Raw genomic sequence first — 21,616 nt, 5'->3', positions numbered from 1 at the left:
GGGGAGGGTGGAAGAAAGGGCAGCTTCGCCCGAGCCGTGGCCGAACGAAACGGGAAGGCAGCCCGCGGTGAGTGTGGGACGGGGAAGAAGGGCCGGCCGGTGTTTTCAAGCCGAGGCGGGGAGGGGGCCGGCGGCTGAAGGGAGGAAGCGGACCGGTTAGCCACCCCCTCCTCCCCCCCCTCCCCACGTCCCGCAGAGACGTAGACGCAGTCGCGCGGGGGGGGGAGGGCTGGCGCGCGAGCCCCGCCCCGCGCGCCTACGTCACAGCCCCCGTGGGCCCCGCCCCCAGGCGAGGGGCGTTTCGTGCTCCGGAGGGCGCCGCGTTGGGGAAGGCCGTTGATTCGTCCCTGCGACGTCAAGCCCGGGCGTTGCGCAATCGAAGGGGAGGGCCCTGCAGAGGCTCCGCCTCCTCCTGCTCCTCCCCTGGAATGGCAAAAGTGGGGGGGCGGGGTCACGTGACACCGCTCCCTCCCCCCAGGACGTTGCAACCGTCGTCAATAGGAGCCGGTGGCCAAGCGCTCGGGTTTTGATCACGTGACCCATCCGCTTGGTCGTAAGTGCGAAAGCCGTCGTCAGTCACTTGATTTTCCCCTGTCGCCGTCGCTTTTAAGCGGTACCTAGGTGGACTGCTGCAAGTTGAGGGCTATCTCTAGTCCTCGGTTTGTCGTCACCCGCTTAGTGACCGTTCCCGAAGTTACAGTGGGACGGAGAAAGTGACTTCCGACCGGTTTTTCCCCACTTAACGACCGTTGCAGTCACAGGATCAGCATTCGAGCGCTCGGCAACTGGCTCCTATTTAGGACGGTCGCAGCGTCCCCTTTTGTGGAGCTGCTGACAAGCAAAAGTCAAGGGAGCGGGGAGGGGGGAGGAAGCCAGATTCGCTTAACGACTGTTACAGAGAGCAGCGATTCACTTAGCAACGCGGCAAGGGTAGGGGTAAAATGGGCCAAAATTCACCAAACGACGGTCTCGCTTAGCAACAGAAATTTTGGGACTCTTGTTGGGGTAGTAACTCATGGGCTGCCTGTGCTTTGTAGCAACGTAAAGGTGTCTGATTACTCCAGGTTCTCCTTTTAGGAAGAAGAGGGAGATTGCCGCTCGGAGGGACAGCAGTTTCCCGGGTCTTAGCAGGAGCCTTTTGGGTGTGAAAATGCCCCTAGAATGCACACGTTGCAACCTGCAAAGCTTCAGGCCCTTTGCCTTAATATAAATACAATCTTAGATCCGTAAGTTAGGCACCTAATATTATGCAGAAACTTCCTAACAGTGAAGACCAGCTTGCCACCAGAAATCGTGGGCGCTCCATCACTGGAGATTTTTAAGAAGAGGCTAGACAGTCACCTGTCTGAGATGGTATAGGTTCTCCCGCTTGAGCAGGGGGCTGGACTAGAAGACCTCCAAGGTCCCTTGCAGCTCCTATCCTATCCTATTCTATTCCTCTATATTCTATTCCTATAGTCTACATTCTCTTCCTATATTCTATATTCTATTCTATTCCATATACTATTCTATTATATTCCTATATTCTGTTCTATTCCATATATATTCTATTCTATTCTATTCCTATATTCTATATTCTATTCTATTCTATTCCTATAGTCTATTCTATTCCATATTCTATTCCTATAGTCTACATTCTATTCCTATATTCTATATTCTATTCTATTCTATTCCTATAGTCTATTCTATTCCATATTCTATTCCTATAGTCTATATTCTATTCCTATATTCTATATTCTATTCTATTCCATATATTCTATTCTATTCCTATATTCTATTCTATTCCATGTATATTCTATTTCTATATTCTATATTCTATTCTATTCTATTCTATTCTATTTATTCTATTCTATTTATTCTATTCTATTCTATTCTATTCCTATAGTCTATATTCTATTCCTATAGTCTATTCTATTCCATATTCTATTCTATTCCTATAGTCTATATTCCTATAGTCTATATTCTGTTCTATTCCTATATTATCTATTATTCTATTTTATTCTATTATCATTATCCTATTCTATTCTATTGTATTCTATTCTGTTCCTATAGTCTACATTCTATTCCTATATTCTATATTCTATTCCTACAGTCTCTATTCTGTTCTATTCTATTCCTATAGTCTATATTCTGTTCTATAGCCTATATTCTATTTCTATTCTATTCTCCCTATCCCTATCTCTATGGAGATTCTCAGTCATCCAGGTCATGGTTGTCCCTAAGGTGCTTTTCCGAAGACGTTTCGTTGCTGAAGAAGCTTCTTGGATGGGAAGCGAAACGTCTTCGGAAAAAAAAAAACCAAGAAAGCACCTTGGGGATTACATTGTTCTTCACCCTTATTGTAGCCAGCAATTTATGCTCATATTTTTCAGAGGAGGGCTGCTATCGTTTTACTACTGGTTCTTCCTAGCACTAGGTGGCAATAACAGATCGTGGTCTCCTTCCCTTTAATCCAAATCCTGCGCACCCTGTGCAGTTTCACGAATCTTCCTGCCTGCTTTCTATTTCTTTTTTTTTCCTGCAAGGGACTGATTGCAAGGATGGAAGGAGAGGGACAAAGAATTCCCTATCCTTTGCACCATTTTATAGACCGCCCTGGCCCCGTTTGCTATCGGAAAGAACAAAAACAAAATGTCTGCTCGAAAATCTTACACCAGCTGTAAACAAAATTCTATCTTTATATTATGCTTCATTTGGGATGCGGGGGGGGGGGGGGGGGGAGCTACCTGGAAAAAAAAAAGGTAAATGAAACGAATGGAAGAATTAAACTAAGAAGAAATTTCCGGACGGAACAATTAACCAGTGGAACGACTTGCCTCCAGAAGTTGTGGGTGCTCCATCACTGGAGGTTTTTAAGAAGAGACTGGACACCCACTTATCTGGAACGGTATAGGCCAGGGGGTAGGCAGCCTTGGCTCTTTTATGACTGGTGGACTTCAACTCCCAGAATTCCTGAGCCAGCATGGCTCAGCTTGGAAACCTCTCCGTTTCTCCTCAGCGTGGCTGGCTCAGGAATTCTGGGAGTTGAAGTCCACCAGTCATAAAAGAGCCAAGGTTGCCTACCCGTGGCCTAGGCCTAGGCCCCTTCATGACTTGTGGACTTCAACTCCCAGAATTCCTGACCTAGAAGACATCCAAGGCCCCTTCTACCTCTATTAATCTGTTAAGGCTTAGGCGTCCCTAAGACCTGATACTTGAAGGGCTGTACAAGAAAGACGGGACCAATTTATACTCCATAGCACCCAGAGGCAGGACATGAAGCAATTGGTACTCCAAGGTCCATGTTATTCTGAATTATAGATAGTCTTCCAGTATTTGAGGGGCTGCCCCGAAGAAGAGGGAATCAAGCTATTCTCCAAAGCTCCTGAAGGCAGGACAAGAAGCAATGGATGGAGAAATTTCCTGACAGTGAAAACAATGAACCAGTGGAACAACCTGCCTTCAGGAGCTGTGAATGCTCCAACACTGGAAGTTTTCAAGAAGAGACTAGACAGCCATTTGTCTGAAATGGTATAGGGTCTCCTGCCTGACCAGGGGGTTGGACTAGATGACCTCCAAGGTCCCTTCCAACGTATTATTATTATTATTAATTTAATTATTATGCATTTTGTAGACCAAAAGTTTGTTAATGGGACTTGCCATTCTCCAAAGATTGGAAACCCTTTTTAGCTTTTTTTGAAAGCATAAGAGACAGCTCTAAATTAAATGGACCATTTATAACTCCCGACACAGGTAGTCCTCCAGTTACAACTGTTCGTTTAGTGACCGTTCGAAGCTACAGCTGGACTGAAAAGAAGCGACTCGTCCCCGTTTTTCACACTTTGCGACCGTTGTGACATCCCCATGATCGAAACCCGGACGCTTGGCAACTGGCATGTACTTAAACAGTTGCAGTGTCCCCGGACCACATGATCCCCCTTGGTAAACCTTTCCAGCCAGCTTCCAACAAGCCAAGACAATGGAGGAAGCCAGATTTCCTTCATGGCCGCATGATTCACTTAACGGCAGCGATTCATTTTAAGAACTGTGGCAAGAAAGGTTGCAAAAATGGAGCAAATCTCGTTTTAGCCACTTTTGTTTAGCGGCGAAAAATTTTGGGCTCAGTTCTGGACATAAGTCGAGGACTGCCGGTAACTCCTTTTCCTGGGAACAATAATCCGATAAGTCACTTAATTGGCTCCGTATCTCCCTGGCCCTTAAGGTAGGCTTGAGCGAGTGAATTTGTATATTTTAGGACAGGGGTAGGCAACCTTGGCTCTTTTATGACTCATGGACTTCAACTCCCAGAATTCCTGAGCCAGCCATGCTGAGGGGAAAGGAAGAGGTTTCCAAGCTGAGCCATGCTGGCTCAGGAATTCTGGGAGTTGAAGTCCAGGAGTCATAAAAGAGCCAAGGTTGCCTAACCCTGTTTTAGGACTATCGAGAACTTGACTTCATTCATTCATTCATTCATTTTACAGTAGCATCAGTAACTTGAAAAACGTACCTCGGTTGCCTGGCTTGAGAAATTGTGCAGTTCTCTGGGGCTTCTGCTTTGAAAATTATAACAGCATTTGTCGCAGTAGCTCGACAGACAAAAGTTGAACTCGAAGGAAAAATGCTGACAATACGTACTACCGTGTTTCCCCGAAAGTTAAGGCCTACACCAACAATAAGCCCTAGCTTGATTTTGGGGGGTGGGCCTAATATAAGCCCTATCCCAAAAATAACCCCTAGTTTTGGGGCGAGGCACACACCTAAAAATCAAGCTGGGGTGGGGGTATGGATCTGCCCCATGCGCCCCGCACCCGCTTCCCTTGCAGCCAGGCCTCTCCTCGCAGGCCCACTTCTTCTGAGGCCTCTTTTGCAGCCAGGCCTGCATTTCTCGGTCACGGGCCTTTCCGGAAGGCCTCTGCAACCAAGAACCAAGCTATGGATTCAATTCGGTACTCGGCTGCTTAGGCCTTCTGGAAAGGCCTGACTGCAAAATGCAGGCCCGAATGCAGCTGCAGAACTTCGGCCACAGAAGAAGCGGACCGGCTGGGTGGGGCTGTCGGTGCTGGAGGTGGGGTAAGGCCTATCCCGAAAATAAGACCTGGTGCCTCTTTTGGAGGAGGGGAAAAAAAAAAAGACCCGGTTTTATTTTCGGGGAAACCTGGTATGTATGTATGTATTTATGTATGTAGAGATAGATAGATAGATACATAGATAGATAGATAGATAGATGATAGATAGATAGATAGATAGATAGATAGATAGATAGATAGATAGATAGACAGATAGATAGATGATAGAACATTTAGTCCTCAACTTAACGACCACAATTGAGCCCAAAATTTCTGTTGCTAAGCGAGACTGCAGTTAAGTGAATTTTTCCTCTTACGACCTTTCTTGCCACAGTCATTAAGTGAATCACTGCAATTGTTAGGTTAGTCACACAGCGGTTAAGGTGGGACTAGAACTCACCGTCTCCAGGTGATTGGCCCAAAGTCAGTTAACTGGTTTTCATGCCTAAGGCGGGACTAGAACTCACAGTAACTTGGTGATTGGCCCAAAGTCACCTAGCTGGCTTTCATGCCTAAAGCAGGACTAGAACTCACCATCTCCTGGTGATTGGCCCAAATTCACCTAGCTGGCTTTCATGTCTAAGGCAGGACTAGAATTCACTGTCTCCTGGTGATTGGCCCAAAGTCACCCAGCTGGCTTTCATGCCTTAGGTGGGACTAGAACTCACAATAAATATTCTGATTGCTGGCCCAGCACTGTAGCCATTACTCCATTGTTCCACACCCTCAGCAACTTTTAAGATGTGTGGGCTTCTTGAGTCTCCATTGTCCAGGTGGGAGGCATCTGTGCTTCCTAACATTGAAGAGTGTCGAAAATGGAAGTTTTGCACTTTCGATGGAGCCACCTAAGAAAGAGACATGCGTTATTTCAATTTTCTTATCATAGGGAAATAGACTCAGGCGCCATGATGCCATGCTTGGGTTTGAGAGTTGGGTGAAGTTCGTAGTAGCAAAATCAGGATATCCATCCAGGATGTCAAGAAAAGGGCAGGATTTACTGAAAGAGAAACCTTGGTTGGTATAACGTGAAAGTTTTTGGTGGAGAGCTTGAAAAGTTGGAGGGAGGGATGGAGGGATGAGATACATACTCAAGGTTTAATATCCATGTGTGTTTTTGCATATGTGTGTGGGAGGAGGACAGACACTGGTATTATCAATGGATTGCGTGCTTCTCTCTTTTTGTAAATACAAGGATGGTGTATGGGTCAGGAATAAAAAAATAAACCCAATTTGGGGAGGGAAATTTCCTAGTCCTGAAATAATTGACTCCTTCATTTCTGGGCGCCTTCATTCATTCATTCATTCATTCATTCATTCATTCCTCACCTTTATTATTTTTACAAATACCTCAAGACAGCGAACATGTCCAACACCCCTGCCTCTTCCTATTTTCCCCACAACAACCCTGTGAGGTGGGTTGGGCTGAGAGAGAGGGACAGGCCCAAAGCCAGCAGGCTTTCATGCCTCAGGCAAGACTAGAACTCACCATCTCCTGTTGATTGGTTCAAAGTCACCCAGCCGGCTTTCCTTCCGAAGGTGGAACTAGAACTCACCATTTCCCGGTGATTGGCCCAAAGTCACCCAGCAGGCTTTCCTGCCTAAAGTGGGACTAGAACTCACCGTCTCCCGTTGATTGGCCCAAAGTCATCCAGCCGGCTTTCCTTCCCAAGGTAGAACTAGAACTCACCGTCTCCCGGTGATTGGCCCAAAGTCACCCAACTGACTTTCATGCCTAAGGTGGGATTAGAACTCACCATCTCCTGGTGATTGGCCCAAAGTCACCCAGCCGGCTTTCCTTCCCAAGGTGGAACTAGAACTCACTGTCTCCCGGTGATTGGCCCAAAGTCACCCAGCTGGCTTTCAAGGCTAAGGCGGGACTAGAACTCCCCATTTCTTGCTTTCAAGCCTGGTGCCTGAACTACTAAACGTATGCCAAAGGAGAGCGTGCAGAGCTAAGTAGAGTCGTTTCTAGTTACTCTCTTGGTTTTCTTTGGGTGTAGAGCGCATTGGATTCTGGGTAAATGTAGCCTTTCAGAATATGTCTTGATAACGACAGAAGAAGTGGAAGCCACTTATTCTTCCATCTGCCCTTTTTTCAGTACCTGGCCTGATAATTCTGACCATGTCTGCGAGGATAATATGCCGAAGATTTTCAGGGCGGTCTGGTAGGACAACTGCATTTCCCAAGGCGGAGACCCCGAAGAGCTTCCCCCAAGACCAGGCGAGCCAAAACATCCAAAGAAGAGGCAGACATCCTATAGTTGCTGTGGTGCTCAAAGCACGGAAGCCACCAGGTTACCCGTTAAGTTCTTATCCTTCCATTCCCTGGGAACCGAAGGGTCTCCTTCACCGTGGTGCCCACCAAGCTTTGAGAGAAGGATCTCTTGAATCCGTCGGCTCCAGAACTAGCATCCGACGCATCCAGAATGCACCCAGGGTTCTCTGTCTTTCAAGGCCTTCAAGAATAAAGAACAGCTTTCTCGGTTGGGGAAAGAGCAAGGCTTTCTGCACTCAAGCTTCACCCAGCGACTCCTGGCTGTTGTCCTCCATCAAGAACGACAAGGATGAGGTCCATTTAAAGGCAGACGGCAGCAAGGAAGTGGCTAGACAATTCCAGAAGCAAAGACCCGGGTACAGATCTCTGTGTTACAACCCAGATCAACGCCTTCAGCCCCTTCCTGCCGAAGAATACCACTTTATCTTGCAGAACGTCTCCGTGTTGAAAGAGTACATGAAGCCCAAGGACATTGTGAACTCTTTCCTCCGGCTGAGCCATTTGCCGGCAGAAAAACGCCAAGCCTTCAAATCCGGCTCCAGCTTCGCGGTGCTGTGTCAGGCTGTGGTTAGGAGCGTCCAGCGGTTTGGGAACGCCGAGCTGATCGTGCTTTTGAAAGCCTTTGTGGCCTTGGGCGTCCCGCCCGTCCATTACATGTTGAAGGCCGTGGAAGCCGAGTGCGGCCGACGGATCGAGCTGCTGAGCTTGGATCAGCAACTACTGGTGGCCGATCTGTGGCGTTGTTTGAACTGCAAAGTGCCCCAGTACCTAGACGCGATGTTGAACGACGTCAACGCCAACTGGAAGGACCCGTCTTTGACCCAGTTGGTCCAGCTGGTCTACATCATCGGCGAAGGCCGTGGGGCTCCCGAGGAGTTAATAAAGAAGTTGGAGGCCTCGGTCTCGAAACATCTGCCCGCTCTCAATCCGGAGGAAGTGGGAGTCATCTGCTTGGGCTTCTTCAAGGCGCAGAGTAACATGTCCGAGCCCCTCTTGAGAAAAATCGGAGACAAAATTTGTGGCTCCTTGGCAAACATGAGCAGTTTTGCCATCGTGAACGTGCTGAAAATGCTCCGTGGAATCCACTTGGATCACCTGGACTTTCTAAAGGAGCTCGGGCGGGTGATTCCTCCCAGAATCTCCACCATCAGCATACCGGGGGTCATGCACATCGCGTTTACCTGCTCCTCGTTGCGCTACTGCGACGAAGGCATCCTGAACGCCATTGCGGCGGTGGTGCCCGCCAAGGCGGCTGTTTGCCGATCCAAGGACATCGCGAAATTGTTGTGGTCTTTTGGGACCTTGAACTACCAGCCTCCCAACGGGGAATTGTTTTACGGCAGCCTGCTGGAGCAGCTGGAGTCGAGGTTGTTCGAATACAATAAATTCCCGGAGCATTTGATCACCTCCTTAATCAGCTTGGCCTTTGTGGAGCGTTTCCCCTACGAATTGCTTGACTACGTGTTGAGTCCCGAGTTTATCGAGCTGAGCAACGTCTGTAGACATGACCTCTGGAAAGATTTTTTCACCCTGGACGGGACGGTAGGGATCGAGTGTCCGGCCTACACCGGCAGTCGTCTGAGCATCCAAAGCAAGCAGGAGATGGCGGGGAAAATGCAGAACTATTTTTTGAAGCACGAATTCGAGGCGGCCTGGTCTCTCCTGGAGGACGTGTTGGGCGGCCCCCAGTTTGTCAAGTTCCACGCAATCTTGCCTCACGTCAGGTCCGTTGACTTAGAAGTCCGTTTAGACGCCAGCCGAAAGCCGCTGCCGTTTAATCCGGAAGGGGCCGCCGCGGAGCGCTTGGAGCTGAAAAAAAAGGGCACCTTGCTCACCGATAACATGATCCACCGGCTTTTGAAAGGGAAATCCCTCGGCCAGTCCAAGGAAAGCGAGAAAGGCCCGGGTATTCAGCCAAAGGTGGAATTTCGTGGACTGCCTGTTTGGAAAAAAGTGGAGTTTTCTGACGCCGGACCTGGTTTGGACACTTCGGCCGATGCAAAAGCTGAAGGGCGGCCCTCTGCGGTAAACCAGGAGCAACAAGGATGTGTAAAATTAGCTCTTCAAGTCACCAACCGAAACCAATACAGGTACCACTCAAAAGAGCTGCTGGGACTCCATGCTATGAAGAGGAGACAACTCCGCCAAATTGGATATATACCAGTAGAACTGCCCTTTTGGGAATGGTTTCCATTACTCAAATGTAGCCGGGAGGAACAGAGGAAATACTTGTGCCAGAAAGTGTATGAATCGTAGCCAAAACATTCCACAGAACCAGGCTAAAAATCCTCAGAGGTGCGTGTGTGTGTGTGTGGAACGAACCTGAGGGGTGTTTTTAGCTTTTAAGGTGCCGTAGCTGGAAACCGTCGTAGTCAGTATTTTCATGCTAGTTTTCAGAGGGATTTCACGCTCCTCCTTAAGTAAATAAAACGCTGCTACTCATCCAATTTTATTTTACTTGTGCTCCACAATTTCGCCGGGGAAGGAGCAGCCGTCATCGCTTGAAAAAGCGGGGCGGGGGGAAGCAAAGCTTTGAGAATTAATTCGTTGTGTGTGTGTGTGTGTACACACACACACACACACACACACACAGACAGTCCAGCAGTTGATTTGCTCCTAATTTGAGGGAGCGCGTCTCGTTCCTAGGTTGACAGGCTGTGAAATGGGGATTTAAAATTTTCCTGAATTTGGAGAGATGTCAAAAGAAATGTAAAATGCTTTCGGGGTGTGCGTATATATACACACGGGTGAGAACGAGAACTGCAAATGTGTGCTGATTAATCGGAGCGGGTGGCAGCGTCCGTCCCCGGCTGATTGATCTTGGAAGCTTAAGTAGGATCAGACCTTGGTTATTATTTGAATGGGAGGCCACTAAGAAAGCTTTGGAATGTAGGTTAGATTGGGAAGTCAGGAAATATTCCGGAGGAAGGCACAGGGGAATCGCTTCTGTATTGCACACCAAATAAACGAAGGCGTAAACTTATGTGGAGAGACTTTGAAGTTACCCTAAAGTGAATTTAAGCACTTGGATATATGTTTGCATGTGGTTAGGTAGTCCTCGACTTAACGCCCCAAACTGAGCTCCAATTTTTTTGTGGCTAAGCGAGACATGTCGTGAATTTTGCCCCATTATACGACCTTTCTCGCCACCCGTTTGTTAAGCTTTATGACACGGTTGTTAAGTCAATCTGGCTTCTCCCCTTGTCAGAAGGTCGCATAAGGGGATCACGTGAGCCCGGGGGGACGCGGCGACCGTCGTAAGTCGAGGACTACCTAGATGTTAACTCCAGTAGGCAAGATCAACCCGGTGTAAGAAGAAGGCAGTTTGGCTAATGGGAAGGAGTTGTGCAACATGGTCGCACCTCACTTTTAATTCTATGCTCAAAATTATTGGCATGCCGAAAAGGGGAAAAAGCTGGATGCCCCATTAAGTGACTGGAAAACATTGCAACCATTAAAATACACTTTGATGGCTTTTGTGCGTTTCCTTTTATTCTACTTACCTACTTATTTATTCGGCTGCATTGTGTCGAATCGGCAGAGGCTCAATGGCAGTTTTTTCCCCCACAAAATGTTCAGACAGGTGAGAACAGACCCTGGATGGTTTGAGTTAGAACAGCGTTCCTCAACCTTGGCAACTTGAAGATGGTTGGATTTGAAGTCCACGTATCTTCAAGATGCTGAGTTTGAGAAACAGTGCGTTAGAAGAGAGATTAAAATTTGTCCAGCACGATCTCCTAACTCACCTAATCAGGGGGTTGTAGTTGTTGCTCTAAGACTCACAATCCATCGTTTAGCCTTCAGTGTTGCCTGTCTGTTCCAGAGGGTGGCTAATTATCACTGGCTGGCATTGTCATATTTTATAACCCATCCTACACCATCCATTCACCCGCTTCCCAGTCCTTCGAGGATGCTGTGAGCCATTGCTTCTAACGATGGGGAATGTTAGCATTGAAAAAGAAAGTTAAGAGAAGGGAGCCGGGTGGTCATCTAGTCCAACCCCCTGCACAAGCAGGAGACTCGCCCCTAGACCATTCTGGTTGTCCAGTCTCTTTATAAAAACCTCCAGTGTTGGAGCACCCACAACTTAAGAGAGGCAAGCTGTTCCACTGACTAATTGTTTTCACCGTTAGGAAATCTCTCCTTAATTCCAGGTTGCTTCTCTCCGTCATGAGTTTCCATCCGTTGCTTCTTGTCCTGCCTTCAGGGGGGGCGTTGGAAAATAATTTGACCCCCTCCTTTTTGGCAGCCCCTCAAATATTGGAAGACTGCTATCATGTCACACCCCCCCTAGTCCTCCTCTTCGTTAGACTAGACCCACCCAGTTCCTGCAACCCTTCTTTGTGTGTTTTAGCCTCCTCATAATCTTTGTTGATTAATCTTTGCCTATCCTAAATTTATTCTTTATTTCTTTTTCCCACGTTTATTGGTAGAACCCAAATTAGTTTTACAGACCGAAGGCTTATGAGATGAAGAATTTGTAGTTGAGTACCGGCAATATTAACAGGGACGCGGTGGCTCAGTGGGTTAGGACGCTGAGCTTGTCGATCAGAAGGTCGGCAGTTTGGCGGGTCGAATCCTGAGTGCCGCGTAGCAGAGTGAGCGCCTGTTACCCGTCCCAGCTTCTGCCAACCTAGCAGTTCGAAAGCATGTAAAAATGCAAGTAGAAAAATAGGGACCACTCCGGTGGGAAGGTAACAGCGTTCCGTGCGCCTTTGGCGTCTAGTCATGCCGGCCACATGACCACCGAGACGTCCTCGGATAAGCGCTGGCTCTTCGGCTTTGAAACGGAGATGAGCACCGGCCCCTAGAGTCGGAAACGACTAGCACGCATGTGTGGGGGAACCTTTACCTTTACCCTTACCGGCAATATTACATTCTGAATTCAACATACCACTTAAGATTTATATACCGCTTCCTAGTGCTCTACAGCCCTCTCTTGAGCGGTTTACAGAGTCAGCATATTTGCCCCCAACAATCGGTCCTCATTTTCCCGACCTCGGACGGACGGAAGGATGAGTCAATCTAGAGCTGGTCAGGATCGAACTCCTGACGGGTGAGCAGAGTTAGCCTGCAATATTACGTTCTAACCACTGCACCACCCTGGCTCTGTAATTGTATTTTGAGACTGATTCTGTAAACTAATACAGGTAGTCCCCGACTTAGTTTGTTTAGTGACCGTTCAGAGTTACAGCGGCACTATAAAAAATGACTTATGACCGTTTTTCACTCTTGACCGCCGCAGCATCCCCGGGGTCATGTGATTGAAATTCAGACGCTTGGCCACTGACTCATATTTATGACGGTTGACGTGTCCCCCCCGGGTCACGCGATCCCCTTCTGGCAGTCGAAGTCAAGGGGGGGGAACGCGGTTCCCTTAACAGCCGTGTTCCTCACTTCACAAGTGCAGCAATTCGCTTAACAACGGCGGCAATAAATTTCGCAAAACGGAGCAAAGCTCACTTGACAAATGATTAGCCGCAGAAATTTTGGCCTCGGTTGTGTTCGTAAGCCGAGGACCGACTGTACCGGGCTACAAATTGACAGCAGATTAACAATGTTTTCCAGTTGAGTCACGAGTGTAAACCATATTAATAAACTCCGTTAAGTTTATCGCACGTACTTTCAGATTGACCATTATATCCAAACAATTTATATTCCTTGCCAGGTGCCACCAGACCTTTTAATATCATGAGACTGTGTAATAATAGAAGAAGACAATGAACTGAAGGCCAAATTGCAGCTGTAGAGGAACAAGGTACCTTTGATATACACACACACCACATTAGAATAGAATAGAGCTGGAAGGGACCGTGGAGGTCTTCTAGTCCAGCCCCACACCCCTCAAGCAGGAGAACCCATACCATCTCAGACAAGTGACTGTCCGGTCTCTTCTTAAAAACCCTCCAGCGATGGAGCGCCCAGGATTTCTGAAGGCAATTATTGTAACTTAATAAGCTGAGAGGCCCGTTCATTTGTAAAAATTCAAACCACCTGGAAAAAAATAGGAAAGTGAATTTCAGTGGACAAAAGTTGGTGGGAACTGCGTGTCTCTCCTCGAACCCACTTCAGACATTCGGTGTGAAACGTATTAAAGGCCTCTTCAGCATTCTGCTTCGGTGTTTCTCCACCGTGCCGGTTTGAAGATGTCTGGACTTCAACTCCCAGAATTCCTCAGCCAGCAGAGTCCACAAAGTCTTAAAAGTTGCCCACTTTGGAGATCTCTGCTACGCTGGCTGAGGAATTCTGGGAGTTGAAGTCCACAAGTCTTAAAAGTTGCCCACTTTGGAGATCTCTGCTACGCTGGCTGAGGAATTCTGGGAGTTGAAGTCCACAAGTCTTAAAAGTTGCCCACTTTGGAGACCTCTGCTATGCTGGCTGGGGAATTCTGGGAGTTGAAGTCCACAAGTCTTAAAAGTTGCCCACTTTGGAGACCTCTGCTATGCTGGCTGGGGAATTCTGGGAGTTGAAGTCCACAAGTCTTAAAAGTTGCCCACTTTGGAGACCTCTGCTATGCTGGCTGGGGAATTCTGGGAGTTGAAGTCCACAAGTCTTAAGAGTGGCCAAGGTTGGACACCTGTATTCTAGGCCCTTCCAATGTTAGAAAAGCACCATTCAAAATTCCAAGCCTTGTATTCCAAGCCTGCCCAATTGATCACGAGTTCTGAAAAGTCAATCCAAATAGAAGGGACCTCAGAGGTCTTCTAGTCCAGCCCTCTGGTCAAGCAGGAAACCCTATACCATTTCAGACAAAGAGACTGCCCAGTCTCTTCTTAAAAGGCTCCCGTGATGAGGCACCCACAATTTCTGGAGGCAAGCCGTTCCGCTGGTCAATTGTCCTCACTGTTAGACAGCTTCTCCTTCATTAAAAAAAATTTAATTAATTAATTAAAGTCTCACATTGGCAGTGGCCAATAGCTTTCCCAGACTCTGGACGGCAATCCTGCCCTCAGAATTGGGAACAGCGACCTGTTGTGTTGACCCTGGTGGAGAATCTTGGAATCAAATGTCCTCCTCGCGGCTTATCAACCTTGGTCGTGAGTTCGCATCTCTCCTACATCTGCGCCAATTTTATTTATTTGGAAAAATTTACATTGCTGCCTCCTCGTTCAATTAATTAACAACCAGCCACGCAGCTTGCTTGCAGAAGTTGTGAAGTTGTGGGTGTGGCCCGTCACAGGTCTTGTAAAGGTGGTCCTTGACCACAAGTCTTAAAGTGGCCAAGGTTGGACACCTCTACTCTAAGCCAAGGGTAGGCAGCCTTGGCTCTTTTATGACTCTTGGACTTCAACTCCCAGAATTCCTGAGCCAGCATGGGGGAAACTATGTCCCCTTCACGACTCATGGACTTTAACTCCCAGAATTCCTGAGCCAGCATGGCTCAGCTTGGAAACACTCTTTCCCCTCAGAGTGGCTGTCTCAGGAATTCTGGGAGTTGAAGTCCACGAGTCATGAAGGGGCCTAGGCCAGGGGTAGGCAACCTTGGCTCTTTTATGACTCGTGGACTTCAACTCCCAGAATTCCTGAGCCAGCATGGCTCAGCTTGGAAACCTCTCCCTTTCCCCTCAGCGTGGCTGGCTCAGGAATTCTGGGAGTTGAAGTCCACGAGTCATAAAAGAGCCATGATTGACTACCCCTGTTCTAGGCTATCCCAGTGTCCTTGACTTACAACAGTTCATTTAGTGACCGAAGTTACAGCATCACTAAAAAAAACAACACACCCCTGACTTATCATTTTTCACACTTTCAACCACTGCAGCATCCCCAGGGTCATGTGATCTGAATTCAAGCCCTTGGCAACTGACTCATACTTATGACGGTCACAGTGTCCTGCACTCGTGCGATCCCCCTTTTGCGACCTGACAAGCAAAGTCAATGGGCAATCCGGATTCACTTAACAAGCGTGTTACTACCTTAAAAACCGCAGTGATTCACTTAACAGCTGCGGCAAGAAAGGTCGTAAAATGGGACAAAACTCAGTTAACAGCTGTCTCGCTTAGCGACAGAAATTTTTGGGCTCCATTGCAGCTGTAACTCGAGGATGGCCTGTGCTTTTTTTAATACCCTCCGTTGCCAGTCTGCTGTTTTGTTTTGTTTTAAAAAAAACATTCTTGTGTTTTTATCGTAGAGCCGGATTATAATTGGGGAAGCCGATTTCCGTCCACAGCCATAAATATGGTGATCAATGTCTGCCTTCCGCAGTTCAAGCCGAGGATTCACTGCAACAAGGTATTTGGGGCCCCCCAAAAAGTACCAACACAACACAACACAATACAATACAGGCAGTCCTCAACTTACGACCGCAATGGAGGATGAAATTTCCATTGCTAAGCAAGACAGTTGTTCAGTGAATTTAAGTCAATTTTGCCCCATTTTGCGACCTTTCTTGCCACAGCTTTAAGTGAACGACTGCAGTTGTTGAGTTGGTAACACGGTTGTTAAGTGGCTCCTTCGTTGACTTTGCTTGTCAGAATGTTGCAAATGATGCCCGGGATGCTGCAACCGTCATAAATACAAGTCGGTTGCCAAGCCTCTGGATTTTGATCCTGTGTCCCCGGTGGGTGCCACATCGGTCGTAAGTGTGAAACACGGCCCTATCTCACTTTTCCCAGTCCCGTTGTAACTTTGAACCGTCGACTGGGTGAACTGTTGTAAGTCGAGGACTACCTGTACAACACAGCGAAATGGACCGAGGACTTGGTATGGAGCACAGCAGTTGTGTGTCAGCGGAGGCAACCGTCGTAGGGATCAAGGGACACGGTGACTCAGTGCATGACAAAAGTTGGCAGTGCTTCGGCAGAGGAACTCCTTGCTACTTTATGCCTCTCCTTTCTCAGAACATGCACAGTGGCGTCGGGCAAACAGATCTCTTAGGACAGGGGTGTCAAACGTGCTGCATCGTGTGACATGCGTCACGACGTATTGCAACTCTTTTCTCCTTGCTGGAGCTGGGGTGGGCGTGGCTTTCGTGTGACGCATCCGGCCCGCGGGCCAACAGTTCGACACCCCTGGCTTAGGACGCAAAACAGAAATCTTAGAAGACCTCCCAGATCTTCTATTCCGTGGTGGCGCAGGGGTTAGAATGCAGCATTGCAGGCTGACTCTGCCCACTGCCAGGAGTTCGATCCGGATGGGGATCAAGGTTGACTCATCCTTCCGAGGTCGGGAAAATGAGGACCCAGATAGTCGGGGCCGATAGACTGACTCTGTAAACCGCTTAGGGCTGTAAAGCACTGTGAAGCAGGATATAAGTCTAAGCGCTAAGTGCTACAACTCCGCCTCAAAGCCAGAGACTTTATACCATCCCGGACAAACGGTTGTCCAGGCTACAGGTAGTCCTCAACTTACAACAGCTTGTTTTACCGACCGTTCAAAGTTACAACAGCACTGGAAAAAGTGACCTGTTTCCATTTTTCCCCCCACACTTAACGACTGTTGCAGCATCCCCGTGGTCGTTTCATTCAGACATTTGGCAACGGACTCCTATTTATGACAGTCGCAGTGTCGTGTGATCCCCTTTTATGACCTTCTGACAAGCAAAGCCGGTGGAGCAGCCGGATTCACTGAACCACCATTTAACAGCTGCAACAATTCACTGGCAAGGAAGGTCGTAAAACGGGGCCAATTTGACTCAGCAGCTGTCTCGCTTAGCAACGCAAATTGGGGGCTCAGTTGTGGCCGTAAGTCAAGGACCGCCTGTGTTCCCTGTCACTGACCATCCTCCTCCCTTGTAGATTTCCGCCGACGGCTACGAAGCGGAAAACCTCATCTCCGAAGACCCCGTCAAGAGGAATCGCGGCTTCCGCTGCGAATACTTCATCAAGCCGCCAGTGCAGGTGACGCTTTCCTTCCCCTTCAACGTGGAAATTTGCCGGATTAATATCGACACGTCTTCCGGCAGCTGCCACAACATCACCGGGTTGGATATTTATACGTCTACCTCGTCCAACAAGGCCTGTTGGAATAACTCCGAGCCTCTCTTCTCCGCTTCGTCCAGCCAGCACCCTCCCTTGGACAAAGAGACGTTCACGCTGGTGGGCAAAGCCGTCTTAAAAAATCAGAGCAAAGTGACCTTCGGCCACCGGGGCTTCCGGCCCAGGCTTCCCTTCCATCACCAGACAGACCCTCTGCTCTCCTTTCCCGGCTCCGCCTCTTTGGACTTATGGAATAAAGGTCCCACTTCCTTAAACAGCGTCACGCACTTGAGAATCTGCATCACGCATGTAGCGGGCAGCGGCCTCCCTTGCATCAAGAGAGTCGAGGTCTGGGGCCAGCCGGCCAAGTCCTGCTCTCACGAAGTCTTGGAGGATGTCCTCCGGGTGGCCACCCGATCCTCGCTGGAAGCCTCGGGAGGTCAACTCCCCAACTTCCATCTGCCCATGGAGAGCGACGTCGTACCCTTCGGACACTCCGACCCCCAGGAGCAGAAGCTGGTGGAGGTTCTCCAGGACATCCCGGAAGAATTCTTGGACCCCATTACCCTGGAAGTCATGACTCTCCCCATGTTGCTGCCCTCCGGGAAAGTGATCGATCAAGGAACGCTGGAGAAGTGCAACCGGAGCGAGGCAACTTGGGGCCGGGTGCCCAGCGACCCGTTCACCGGGGTGGCTTTCGGCCCTCATTCCCAGCCCCTTCCCCACCCGTCCCTCAAGGCGAGAATAGACCACTTCCTCCTTCAGCACAACATCCCCGGCATGAATCTGCTGGGGAGGAGCCGGGCGTCGGGGACAGTGGTCGCTTCGTCCCTAGCCATGTCCTCGCTCAAACGGAAAATCGATCTGGTGGAACAGAACCAGGAGAGCGCAGCGGAGCCCAGCCACTTCACGTCCGTAGCGTCCAGCTTGGGGTCCCACGCGAAGAGGGTGAAAATGGAGTGGGATTTGAACTCTTCCCAAATGGATTGTTCCACAGGTATCCTGAGCCTTCGGGTTTGTTAACTTGCTGTGGGGTCCGTCCACCTCTGGGGGCGACTAGCCGAGTATCTGTTTCATATTCTGAATAGCTTTGGCCGTTGTTTTCAGAGGTTTGCAAGTCTTCTGCAAACCACGGTATCTGTTTGTTGCTTGGTCTTCCACTTTTATTATTTTTATAAATAACTCAAGGCGGTGAACATATTCGACACCTCTTCCTCTTCCTGTTTTTCCCAGTACAACAACCCTGTGAGGTGGGTTGGTCTGAGAGAGAGAGAGAGGGATGGTGGTGGCCCAAAGTGACCTAGCCAGCTTTCATGACTAAGGAAGAACTAGAATTCACCTTCTCATGGTGACTGGCCCAAAGTCACCCAGCCGGCTTTCATGCCTAAGGTGGGACTAGAACTCACCGTCTCCTGGTGATTGGCTCAAAGTCACCTATCTGGCTTTCATGCCTAAGGTGGGACTAGAACTCACCGTCTCCTGGTGATTGGCCCAAAGTCAGTTAACTGGTTTTCATGCCTAGGGCGGGACTGGAACTCACTGTCTCCTGGCGATTGGCTCAAAGTTACCAAGCAGGCTTTCATGCCTAAGGCAGAGCTGTCACCTGGTGATTTGCCCAAAGCCAGCTTTGTTTTTATTTGCTATTTTTTAATCTGATTTATATCTATCATCTATCAATCAATCAATCAATCATCTGCTTCTGGTGGTCCCATAAGACCACAGCCCTCTCAACTGGCCTTGGCAGTGTGGGAAGTCAGAGAAGGAAATATTAAAAGGGCATGAAAAAGGTAATATGTCTCTTACACGGTGCCTCGTCCCAGATCTTTCTTGCTCTCTTTACAGAACTGGCGACTCACGAACAGAGGCTGTCCGAAAGCTTGGACAGCGCCTTGAACTCCGCGCTTAGCACGATGCCGTTCACGGCGACTTTGGCTAAAGGCGAGCAACACGTCCATGGCGGCAGCAGCGGCAGCAGCAGCAGCTCCAGCACTTTCTGTGGGGCCGGTGGTGCTAACGGTAAGGCCGGGAAAAAGTTGGCCAACTCATCGTCTTCACCCTCCTTTTCAGGAACCGCCCCCCTCCCTGCCTGTCAGGCTCCTTGGGGATTCAACTCTTTCACCCATAAGAAAAAGAGCTTGCTTCTTGATACCTGCTGAATTTTTATTTATGTATTTATCAAATTTTGAGACCGCCCATCTATCTCACAGAGGGTCGGTGAGTTCTACTCCTGCCTTAGGCATAAAAGCCAGCTGGCTGACTTTGGGCCATTCACCAGGAGACGGTGAGTTCTAGTCCCGCCTTAGGCTTGAAAGCCAGCTGGGTGACTTTGGGCCAATCACCAGGAGACGGTGAGTTCTAGTCCCGCCTTTTGGCATGAAAGCCAGCTGAGTGACTTTGGGCCATTCACCAGGAGACAGTGAGTTCTAGTCCCGTCTTAGGCTTGAAAGCCAGTTGGGTGACTTTGGACCAATCACCAGGAGACGGTGAGTTCGAGTCCCGCCTTAGGCATGAAACCCGACTGGATGAGTTTGGGCCAATCCCCAGGAGATGGTGAAATTCTAGTCCCGCCTTAGGCACGAAAGCCAGCTGGGTGACTTTGGACCAATCCTCAGCAGACGGCGAGTTCTAGTGCTGCCTCAAGCACAAACGCCGGCTAGGTGAGCTTGGCCCAATCCCTGGGAGACGGTGAGTTCTAGTCCTGCCTTAGGCGTGAAAGCCGGCTGAGTGACTTTGGGCCAATCGCTCACTCTCAGCCCAGCCCACCTCGCAGGGTTGTTTTTGTGAGCAAAATAGGAAGAGAAAGGTACGTTAGAAATGTTCGCCGCTCGTGACGTATTTGCAAAAAATAATAAAGGGGCGATACCGATAAATAAACGCGGGTCAGATCAGCTCCATCTATAGATTTCTTTAGTTTAACAGGACTGCCTCCATCCAGCCACCCAAAACACAACCGTCGAGTTATTGAGGTCGTGTCTCCACGGTCACGTTTTCACTTTTGTGTATTTCCCACCCACCCCTTTTTTTTGTGTGTTTTTCCCTTTTTCCCCACAGAGCACAACAAGAGCCTCAGCACTCAAGGATGCTCTTCCTGTTCCCGAGGCTTTTCCTTGTACTTCAAAACCGAAGCCGTGTACCAGCTTCCCTGCCGGCATCTGGTGTGTCGCGCTTGCTTGGCTGAGCAACAGAAATCTCTCTCCATCTTGTGTACGAATTGCAAAAGGTTGTTTGCCACCCAAGACATTTCGAGGGTCCATTTGTGAGAAGGATAAACGGGATGCGTCCTTCGGAATTGATTATATATATATATATATATATATATATATATATATATATATATATATATTCGCACAACGACAACAACCCTACACGTGCTGTACTTAAAAACGATACAAAGGAACTGACGAGGTTGTGCACGCTGGAAGGAGGGTAGCGTTTTAGAGCTGGAAGGATCAAAGGATAATAAAGCCATACGCTTCTGTATTTCTTTTCTCTCCAAAAAGAAGTTCATTTCTATGTAAAAAAAATTGCGTGCCTATAACTGAAGTTCCATCCTTTGTCCGTTTTTCAAACCGCCCGTCTTTTATCAGTTGGCTTCCTGCTCGCCAAAGGGAGGAGATAGCAGTTCGCTTTTCACAGGATCTGTTCAATTCAGAATAGATCTGGAAGGGACCCCGGAGGTCTTCTAGACCAACCCCCCCACCACCACCACCCACCCACTCCTGCTCAAGCAGGGAGAGCCTATGCAATTTGAGACAAGTGGCTGTCCAGTCTCTTATTAAAAAACCTCCAGTGACGACGCATCCAGCGCTTCTGGAGGCAATTTCTGTTCCACTGGTTTGATTGTTAGGAAGTTCCTCCTTAATTCCAGGTTGCTTCTCTCCTTGATTAGTTTCCATCCATTGTTTCTTCTTTTGACTTCTGGCGGTTTGGAAAATAATTTGCCCCCTTCCTCTTCTTTGTGGCAGCCGCTCAAATATTAGAATTCTGCTATCGTGTCCCCCCCCACACAGCCCTTCTTTTCTCTAAACTGCCCATTTTTCATCTGTTTTGGTCTCCAGGCCTTTAAATCATCTTAGATGCTCTTCTCTGAGTTTTTGCCAAGCTCTCCACGTCTTTTTTTGTGATACGGTGACCAAAATTGGCTGCAGTATTCCAGGTGTGGCCTCACCAGGGCTTTATAAAGCGGTACTAATACCTCACGTGATCTTGGTTCTACGCCTCTGTTTATACAAGCCAGGATTGCATTAGCCTTTTTGGCTGCTGCCGCACACGGCTGGCTCAGGGTCAAGTGATCGTCCACTAGGACTCCTAAGGTCCCTCTCGTAGTCGCTGTTTTTGAAACTGTTTTTTTTGATATTCCTTGAGAGGTGTTTTGTTTTGTT

General features: G+C 48.6%; 2 protein-coding genes across 4 annotated transcripts; both read left to right on the top strand.

The window, feature by feature from the left end:
* Window positions 1-20,714, top strand: UBOX5 (U-box domain containing 5). 3 transcript variants are annotated; one of them, XM_083367161.1, is made up of 6 exons: window positions 1-67; window positions 12,989-13,078; window positions 15,449-15,549; window positions 17,055-18,231; window positions 19,077-19,250; window positions 20,286-20,714. In XM_083367161.1, exons 3-6 carry the CDS (start codon window positions 15,496-15,498, stop codon window positions 20,492-20,494), a joined length of 1,614 nt encoding a protein of 537 aa, XP_083223287.1. In that variant the 5' UTR covers window positions 1-67; window positions 12,989-13,078; window positions 15,449-15,495; the 3' UTR covers window positions 20,495-20,714. The 3 variants fall into 3 exon arrangements, with proteins under 3 accessions (XP_083223287.1, XP_083223289.1, XP_083223288.1); XM_083367162.1 differs by lacking the exon at window positions 1-67 and adding an exon at window positions 2,729-2,887; XM_083367163.1 differs by lacking the exon at window positions 12,989-13,078 and having other exon boundaries at window positions 5-67.
* On the top strand, window positions 5,555-10,934 carry FASTKD5 (FAST kinase domains 5). Its single transcript, XM_083367138.1, has 2 exons — window positions 5,555-6,059; window positions 7,145-10,934. The coding sequence occupies exon 2, from the start codon at window positions 7,168-7,170 to the stop codon at window positions 9,574-9,576; it is 2,409 nt and encodes an 802-aa protein (XP_083223264.1). The 5' UTR covers window positions 5,555-6,059; window positions 7,145-7,167; the 3' UTR covers window positions 9,577-10,934.
* Window positions 20,715-21,616: the final 902 nt, after the last annotated feature.

Source organism: Vipera ursinii (genome assembly GCF_947247035.1).
Source record: "Vipera ursinii genome assembly, chromosome: 7".
NCBI lineage: Eukaryota > Metazoa > Chordata > Lepidosauria > Squamata > Viperidae > Vipera > Vipera ursinii.
The sequence above is the reverse complement of the archived record's forward strand: the minus strand, read 5'-3'. Positions and strand labels throughout refer to the sequence as shown.

Excerpts from the sequence above, each read along its gene's own strand:
- UBOX5 (XM_083367161.1), top strand. The coding sequence starts at position 15,496 with ATGGTGATCAATGTCTGCCTTCCGCAGTTCAAGCCGAGGATTCACTGC. Across the intron at positions 15,550-17,054 it reads CGAGGATTCACTGCAACAAG|ATTTCCGCCGACGGCTACGA; the intron begins GTATTTGGGGCC and ends CCTCCCTTGTAG. Across the intron at positions 18,232-19,076 it reads CCAAATGGATTGTTCCACAG|AACTGGCGACTCACGAACAG; the intron begins GTATCCTGAGCC and ends CTCTCTTTACAG.
- FASTKD5 (XM_083367138.1), top strand. The coding sequence starts at position 7,168 with ATGTCTGCGAGGATAATATGCCGAAGATTTTCAGGGCGGTCTGGTAGG.